Source organism: Mus pahari, chromosome 19 (genome assembly GCF_900095145.1).
Source record: "Mus pahari chromosome 19, PAHARI_EIJ_v1.1, whole genome shotgun sequence".
Taxonomy (NCBI): domain Eukaryota; kingdom Metazoa; phylum Chordata; class Mammalia; order Rodentia; family Muridae; genus Mus; species Mus pahari.
In genome coordinates, this window is record NC_034608.1 from 76,016,749 (window position 1) to 76,026,377 (window position 9,629).

At 36.8% G+C, this 9,629-nt stretch overlaps 1 protein-coding gene across 6 annotated transcripts in view; it reads right to left on the reverse strand.

Annotated features, from left to right (window-relative positions):
* Window positions 1–9,629, reverse strand: part of Clcn3 (chloride voltage-gated channel 3) — a 73,746-nt gene that overhangs the window by 24,495 nt on the left and 39,622 nt on the right. For all 6 annotated transcript variants that reach the window (XM_021218625.2, XM_021218622.2, XM_021218620.2 and 3 more), the window contains 4 exons: window positions 5,374–5,531; window positions 2,319–2,418; window positions 833–1,020; window positions 222–344 (listed from right to left, as the gene is read on the reverse strand). In XM_021218625.2, the coding sequence (XP_021074284.1) occupies window positions 222–344; window positions 833–1,020; window positions 2,319–2,418; window positions 5,374–5,517 (555 nt within the window). In that variant the 5' untranslated portion in view covers window positions 5,518–5,531. The remainder of the gene's footprint in view (window positions 1–221; window positions 345–832; window positions 1,021–2,318; window positions 2,419–5,373; window positions 5,532–9,629) is intronic.

Consider the following 9,629-nt stretch of genomic DNA (forward strand, 5'->3'; position numbering starts at 1 on the left):
GAGAGAGAGAGAGAGAGAGAGAGAGAGAGAGAGAGAGAGAGAGAGAGAGAGAGAGAGAGAGAGAGATTCTAGTTGAACCATTTCTCTAGCCCCCAGATCATATGTTTTAAATTTTCTTTTTCATGTTAATAGAAAGAAGAAACTATTTTCTAAAAAAAGTACAGTTCCTAAAGATAAAAAGTAGCATACAATTGTCATTTAATGAATATTATATGGCTTACCTCTGGAATCCCAGAACCACAGGCATATGGAGCAAATACTTTCACCAAGGAAACGGCAAGAAAGGCAAAACTCAAAGCCCAAAAGATGTACATGATGTAGTTCATGATATACGATCCAGGACCCTAAAATGCAAAAACAGCTCAGAATATGAATGTGATCTACAGTGCACCACTAATTCAAGCACCTGCCACATAAGAAACTGATGTAGAACTTACCATTACTGTTATTCATACTTTTAGGTTTGCATTAAGATATGCTGCCCAGACTGAGTTCAAAATTCTAAACTCAAGAAATCCTCTTGCCTCAGTTTCCTTCCCAAGTAGGTGGAACTACAAAAGCACATGCTAGCACATACACACATCTGGGTAAAAGTTGTAAAAGCCTCAATGTTTATTCCCACTATACTAAAAGCTCTACGTGAACAAGGTCTGTCACACCTCGCCCTAAACCCACATCCTGACCATGGGACTCATGTGATTATGCAGTAAGTGCCACACAGGCTGCTGAAGACCATCTGCACTTGCCCTCACTGTGCATATCTTCCATTCCTGCTACAGAGGTTTGCTTTTTCACTTACGCCTAGCAGAAACTAACTCCAGCAAGCACTTACCTCTGCTTGGCCAATGATTAACTCTGCCCATGTTTTCCACTGTGGACATTTATCCCTCTCTTCAAACGTCGTCTCATTAGAGCCCCAACAACACTGTTCATGGTTGTACCACAATGCACTGAGGCAGATGCCCTCCTTCAGGTCAGTCATCCAGTCAGCAGCAATGTCTATCAATCCAGCTAGTGCCCCTGTAAGAATGCAATGGAAATGGTCCAAAATATGGCTGCCTATGTAGACAAGAGTTGAAACTATCTAGTTAAGGACTAATGAAAAGCAAAAATCATCCCATAGATAAAGGGTCAGTTAAGAATTGTTTTCTAAGTAAATGGTATTCTTTGTTTGGAATTAAAACCAACTCACATTATTAAAATTAATTACAACTTAAAGAGAGAAAAAGTTACTTTAAAAGTACTAAAATACTCATCATAACTCTGGCAACTGCAATCAGGACTTTTGGTTAGCATGTTTCCATCTAGTCAGTAGACTTATGACACAGAGCTCATTAAAATGTAATGCTTGTACAGAGCCATGGTGGCACACACCTTTAATATCAGCACTTGGGAGGCAGAGGAAGGTAGAATTAGATCTCTGTTGAGTTTAAGGCCAGCCTTTGTCAATGTATCATGTACCAGTATAGCCAGAGCTACATATTGAGATTGTCTCAATACAAAATAATAGAATAAAATGTTCTATAAAAAGTATAATTGAGGAAATTCATATCATACGCTGAATTATTCATGGAAGTTTGAAAATTTTCTTAATTAACAGAAAGCTATACATATAAAGATTATCTTAGTGACAAAATACTGAAAATATATAAAGTCATGATCAAATTAGATAAGAAATCAATAGGTCAGACACACTGAGCACAAAATTCTTAATGCATGCCACTTATCAATACTTCTCTCTAGTCCCCACAAATATCTTACCTTTTCCTGTTTTCTGTCTTGCCTGATGGACATGGAGAGTGATTCTACTACTGTCAGCTGCTAGAAGCTCAACCTCTCTCTAGGGACTTAGCAGTCACAGTGGACAGTGCAGGACTAAAGCACAGACCAATTAGTGAGCCACCTATCACTTCAAAGTTGTGGGCCAGCACTGAACTTTTTGCTTTAGTCCTCTATCTGCACCATGGTATGGCAGTGTTAATGATGAGACTTAAAGCCATGCAGAGCTGCTAGAGGGCTGCATGGCAATGAGTATAAACTACTAGTTATACTAAACACACGCTATTTCATTCATCCAAACCACTGATCACAGATGGAAACAGGATCTAGAAAGATCAGCCAAATTGATAAGACAAAGCGCCCAGTCAATTAGACTCAGAAGCCTCAGTCTCCTGATCTCATATTTACTTTTTTCCAAGAAATGTGAACACTCTAAAAAATTCTAATATACCCTAAAAGGGGGTAGGGGGTTATCCAGTTAACTTAAAATCAAAGCCAAGCAAGATAAAGCAAAGGTTTCCCTTAAACCTTTCCCTTACCTGACGCCAGTCCGGTCAGTGTAACTACAAGCCATCCTGACCAGGCATCGTACAGACTTTTTGTCATTTCCCATGCTGATTCTTTTTTTTTACTGTTGATCTGAAATTACAAATATGTTCCATTTCTTAAACTGTATTTCTACAATGTTTGATTCTACTTAATTTTCTCAAGTCTCATAACACAGAAAGTACCTTGTAAATTAAAGAATAACAAAGCAAATTTGGGGTAAAAATCACTCTGTAGGGCAGTTGTACCTAAAAGCCAAAGAACACACACCAAGCAGAGATCTATTTGTTTTTTAAAAAGAACATATGGATTTGACTGGTGGGACCTGTGGACCACATGGAAGTCTAATCTACACTGTTTCAAACCTTATCTGTTACACACAGATAGTTTACACATCACAAGTTAGATAATATAGCTGTAAACGTCTATCTTCAGTACTTTAGTAACATAATTATGTTGAAAAGTTAAAATTAATAAACAAAAACTGCTCAAAAATATAATATATGAGTCACACGGGCAGAGACACCCTCCCCCCAAGTTATAGACTTGTGAATACATAGGTGTAGAGCTCTAATCCTACTTGTAACAATCAAAGACTTCCCTGCAAGCCAGAAAGAAAACTGTCCTCAACTGATTGACTGTATGCAGTTAAGAGATTAACAAGAAGGAAGCGGATTTGATGCAAATCTCCCCTCATTCAGAATAGCAGGGTAAGCTTGTCTCCCCAGGAATGCACTTCTAAACCCATCCCAACTAGCTTCTCTTGTCTTGCTCAAAGCTTAGCTTTAAGAAGCTCTCTTGTCCATCTAGGGCCACAAGGCTCAATTGCCTGTAGAAAAGTGCAACAAGAATTCAATGACCTGATCTATTTCCAGTGGATCATCTATTTCCAGTGGATCATCTATTCAAAAGCCACAGGACCAATTAAAAAGACACAGTGAATGAGAAAATCATATCCCTTTCAAATAGAAGCATCCAAACAGATAAACCACTTTTTAGAGTGTCTTACAAACGGTCACTAAATTCCACTTTGCTTTTCCTTGATAAAAAATAAGCTTATTTTTAAAAGATAGTATTAAGTCATTTTCAGGCAGTCTCTGCCATTCTTCTTATTCCTCTGTTTGTACACAACAGATATTTAATAAACTCTTGCTGGTGCATTTTCAGTACAGAAACACTGTGTGTAAAATAGTGTTGATTCATCACCAAGCTACAAAAGTATAGATACCACCTAAATGTTTAACAATATGGTATTGGTTAAATAAGCTGCACTGCTTTCTTAAAACAACAACAACTACAAAAAAGAAAAAAAAAAAAACAAAAATACCCACTGGTAATAGTACCTGTCACTTGGTAAACAAATTAAAAACAATAAAGTATTCTTACTCAGTGGAAATTTTCCGATACTTGTATTATGATACTACCTTATAAAAAGTATCAATATGAGATAAAATAGTTCTCAAAGAAAACTCCACAGACAATCAGGAAGACCATGAACCCCCCCCCCCCAAGCTCTGCATGAGAAACTATTTCCAGCTTAGTAAGATTGTATATGCCTTGAGTTAAATTCCCAGGACCTAACCACTCAAGCAACCAAGCAACCAAGCAACCACTGCTACATCTGACAATCCACATAGATCAGCAAACTAGTATTTTCTAAGTGATAATTTCATGTTAAGAACATGCATTCTCAAAGTTCAAGGTAAAGCAATGGATTTTAATTTAACAAAGCTGGAGTTAAGACAGTTTAAAATGCACCTAAGAGCTAATCTTTTACAAACTACTATGATGAAAAGCAGATATGAGAATCCATCAGTCTTTTATTAAGCCAGGCAATCATGAAGACTACTAAAAAAAAAAGAAAAATCACTCTGCAAATACCTTTTAATTTTGGAAAATGTATTATTTTTATATTAGTTATATTTAAAGTAGTGGGTTTACAGTTATAATATTTAAGTGAATTAGTATTTTTAAATGTTCTAAAGCTTAACACTTAACAAGGAGATATTAATTCATACAAACAACTTTCTTGAGGCTCCTCGGTACTTTTTCTAGTTCAGAGAGTATTGAGTACAAAACAAATGGATCACTGGATGAGAGCAGCGAGTCCTCGGGCTTCTCTTCAGTTACACCCTCAGGGCAAGAGCACCTCAACAATCTGTACTTTCCACACATAGCACAGTCTAGTGCAAACTCAGGCTTCACATAAAAGCAGACACCAATCAAAAGGTTACAACTAATTTTCGTAAAGTTATTTTACAAGTAAATTTCAAATACCACAAATAAATAAGGGGCTTTGGAAATTTTGAATTTTTACTTTAGAGAAAATTTTCATCTATTTTGGAAAAAGTACATTTTAGATTATACCAGTGTGCATTCACTATACTGTGGGATTTGGAGTTGGGATTGTTCTGCCTTGAGATAGGGTCTTGTTATTTAGCCTACACTGGGTTCCTGCAACTCAGCCTCTTGATGCTGAAATTACAGACATGAAACTACTACGCCTCAATTTTCTTTCTGGCATCCCTTTGGTGGGGATCAATGGCTTATTATGTACACAAAAAACTTTATCCAGGGTACTTGAGAAATACCTCAGCATTCATTACCGGTAAAATGTTAAGGAACTGCAAAATCCTACAAAGTGATGTTTTGTTTTGTTTTCTGGTACATTATCTTCCTTTCATATTAGACTTAGCAACAACGTTCCTTTTGCATTAGCTGCTGAGAGGCTGAAAGCAAGTATCTCGGTGACCTCATTAAGCTTGGCCCATCTTCCCCCGTTCCTATGCTGCATTTCTCCCTTTCTATCCTAATGTGTCTAACTGTATTTGTTTTGTTGCTGTTGTTTTTAAACTACCTCAAACCCTGTACAGAAGAACACAGAATACAAAGGAACTACAGAGGAAACATCAAGACAAAGCAGAGAAAATGTATCCCATGTCAAAATATATTTTAATGTATAATGTTTTAGTGGCCTGCAATCAGTGGCAGAAATACAATTGTAAATGATCCATCTTGCACAATTTTTAAAATACTGAAACTACTCACCCGTCTGTGCCTTTCTCTGTCCTTACACTTCTCTCGCACCCAGTCAATAGTATGGAAGTCATCATATGTACCGACCCCTGGGATAGGCTCATCCAAAAGATCCAGCAAGTGTGTGGAGCTGTTAATGCTGCCTCCATTTGTCATTGTATAATGAGTTCCTGCAGGACAAAAAAGCCTATTTTATAAGCTAACAGTGAGTTTTGCAACTTCTTTAGAAATTGGTAAGTTGCAAATGTTATCACAAATCACTGAAAAGTAGAGGAAACATTGATTATCCAAAATTAGAAATAAGGCAAAAATAATATTCATGACCTCGCACAGTTCTATTAGCAAGCAGCCTAATGGTCACCTGATACTCTGGCCGAGAGAATTCTGTATGAATTACTACCACTGACCATTGGTAACAAAACAGACTCCATGAAATTAGAAGACAACTTTTGAAGACTGATAACTGAAAATGATTTTCATCTAGTAAAACGTAAGTTGTTGCTTTCTAGTAGGAAAGATAACTCTCAGATTTGTAACCTTTTTTGTTGTTTTATGAATTTTCTTTGCTTCACAAACTACAAACATGTCTGCCTCACAGGTTCTCCTCTGAGTCAGTTTTATCAAGCTGGTTTCTTCATTAGGGCTAAATACATCTTTGACACCTTTTACTATATTTTATACGATTAAACAAACTTAAAGAAGGTCCTGGAATGCTAAGAGACAACTGGGGAATTGAAGAAATACAGGCAGCTTTTAATTATGATAATAAGTTCAATCTAAGACATGAAATAAAATGCAAATTTTTAAGTATGTAACTGCACTGAGCTGTTAGTTTTGTGGAGAGGCCTTGACAAAAAGTCCGTATATTAAATCCAGCCCTTTGGGAAGAGAGAGCTATCTAACCTAACTGTGGCAGTCTGACCGTGACGCTTTTATAGGCTCCGCTACCTACAGACTTAGTCCCCGACAGAGCCACTTGGAAGGATTAGGAGGTGTGTCCTTGTTGGAGGAGATGTGTCTGTGGGGTGGGCTTTGAGATTTCCAAAGCCCACCCAAGCCCAGTGTCTCTCTGTGCGTCTGTCTCTCCTTCCTTTGTACCCTGTCTCCCTACTGCCTATGGGACTTCAGCTACTGCTCCAGTGCCATGCCTGCCCACTTCTCCCCATGGTAATGGTCCTAACCCTAGGAAACTGTAAGCAAACCCCCAATTAAATGCTTCTTTTAAAGTAAGAGTTGCCTTGGTATCTCTTCAGAACAATACAACAGAAACCAGGATATACATACATAATCTCAAACCAGCAAGTTCACTAGTAGGAATTTGTCTTTTAAGATTCTATCTGTACAATCTTAGAACAAATTAAAACTGAGCATAGTATGGGCAGAATTTCCTAGAACGTGTTATAGAAAACAAAAACATATGGATGCTAAAATATTTATAGTCTGATACAAAAGTCAGTTAACAGCTAGAGAGGGCAAGTATTTTAGACATGAAAGCCAATTCTGCCACTGTACCACAAAATAAGGTACAGAAATACATTACTAGATAGATATGAAAGCACTCTAACAAAAGTTTTTAAACCGGGTGTAAAGTTGCCTTTTAAAATACAAAAGAATGGAGCTTGAGAGATGGCTCATCAGTTACGAGCACTATCTGCTCTTCCAGGGGTCCTGAGTTCAATTCCCAGCAACTACAAGGCAGCTCACAACTATCTATAATGTGATCTGGTGCCCTCTTGTGGCTTGTAGGTGTCCATGCAAATAAAGCACTCATGCATAAAATAAATAAATAAACCTAAATCAAACAAAAAAAAAAAAAAAAAAAAAAAAAAGAAAGAGATGAAGGCAAGAGTTGTCATGTGGCCACAGTTTTCCAACCCTTAAATCTACAGACTTTGTGCCAAAAATAAATTTAAAATAAATTTACATTTAAAATGAGACCTATTTTTCCCTGCCTTTTAAGGACTAAGCAAATTTCCTAGACGACCTTTGCTCTGCTGTCTTTCTGCTTTAAATGGACACATTCACTTTTATGTAGAGATAAAGAAATAATTGCAAATATATCATCAAAAAAGCTATCATATGGCAATGGCAGAAGCAGAAGTTTTTGCTAGAGAGTAAGAAAGACATCTCAGGATGTCAGCAAGAGGTCCCCTACATAAACTGGAGATGAATGAAGTAGGAGCTTCCATCCTGACCCAGAAACTTTAGCACAGCTAAGATACAAGCTAATGAAATACACTGTGGGTTACAAACCATTCCCTCATAATTCAAATGCCTAGAAACAAAGTATGAAATGCAAGTGTCTATTTCCTTTTCCTTTAAAGATACAATCCCCGCATTGTAATATTTACATTCATTACATAAAACACATTCATACTATATTTAAAGCTTTAAACACATTTTCAAGAATAAAATGTCATTTATCAAATTATAAAAGCATATCTTGGCAAATGTAAGAATATCTACTTTGCTTTCTTTATGGTAACATTAAAACTGGGATTTGGAGGAAAGTGTCAAGAACCCCTGTGTCTTTATGGAACGCTGAACGATACTTTGTGGTATTTATAGCAAAACGAAAAAGGATACTCTCACAAGAACAAACCAAATACACCCAAGTAAAGGAAGTTTTGAAAATAAAGGTATTTTATTCCTCAAACTGTTAGCTGGGCGGGGTGGCATACACCTTTACTCTCAGCACTAGGAAGGCAGAGGCAGTTGGATCTATGAGCTTGTGGCCAGCCTGGCTGGTCATAATAGTAAGTTCCAGGGCAGACAGGACACACAGAGAGAACTTGTCTCAGAGATAAAGAATGAGCAATGAACTGTCCTGAATTAAAAGAGACATGACATCTAACTATAAGATGTGCCTTACTGATCTAGACTATCGAGCTAGATCAAGTAATAATGTTATACCAATGTCAATTCTGATTTTTAAAAATCATAATATAATTATATACAGATATCCTTCTTTATTTGAGAAAGATATGCACTTTTTCTGAATTTTACTCTTAACATAATTAAAAATATGGTATAATCATACATGCATTATCTATAGAAAATGTCACATTTTACGTGGAATATTTAATACAAAGGCAAAGAACAAAAGACAGAATAAACTAATGTGGTAAACTGTTAATATTTTAGGAATTCAGATAAAATATAGGGACTGTATAAATTTTCACTTCTATAAATCTGAAATTTTGTTTCTTCAATGCTGAGGACCATTAAAACTATATCCTCAGCCCTGAAATTACTGTAAAGAATTTACTACAGATATTAAAGTGGCTCATTCAGTAAAGTGCTTGCTATATAAGCATGAAAATTTGAGTTCAGACCTGAGAACTCATAAAAATCCAGATACAGCCATGAAATATTAGGGGAGCACAGATAAGGGGATCCCTGGGGCTTGCTGGCTAGTCAGTAAGCCCCAGTTAGAAAGCTCAAAGTTCAGTGAGAGACCCCGTTTCCCACCAAAAAAAGAAAAAAGAAAAGGAAAAGGATGAGAAGGGGGACTGGAAAGATGGTTCAAAGGTACAAAAACACTTGCTGCTCTTCCAAAGGACCCAAGTTCCATTCCCAGCAAGACCTGCAACTCTAGAACCACAGGATCCAATGCCCTTTTCTAATAAACAAGGAGGTAGTGACAAGAAAGACACCATGCATCAACCTCTGACTTCCACATGCAGCTGTGTACACAAACACACACACACACACACACACCCCACATCTTGCACAGGCACAAGTCAACTACTAAAGCCTCTAGAGGTTCTAGTACTATTGTTACCTATGTTGCTCTTATCTGAACAGAGCTAAAGAGCTATAGACTTCTGATTTCACTGTTTTTCTACGCAAAACTCCGAACTTGTATACCCTTCAACATACATGTACAATAATACATTACTAGAACCAAAAAAAGCATTTCTAGACTGTGTCATAAAGATATACATATAGAATATCTATTTCTCCTATACAGTTGTGAAGTGAGAAGCAGAAAAAGATTGCTATTCTTACTTTTATGAAATAGGAAAACAGGGGCACAGCAAACACTTATATTCATCATTCATGTATCTTGAATATAGTGACTTTGAAGTAATTACCCTATGAAAACTATTCCAACACGTCAATTCACAAAACAATGCAGCAAATTAAGATTTCTGAAAATCAAAAATTTCCAACAATTTTAATATTTACTGTACTGGCTAGTTTTGTGTCAACTTGACACAAGCTGAAGTTATCACACAGAAAGGAGCTTCAGTTGGGGAAGTGCC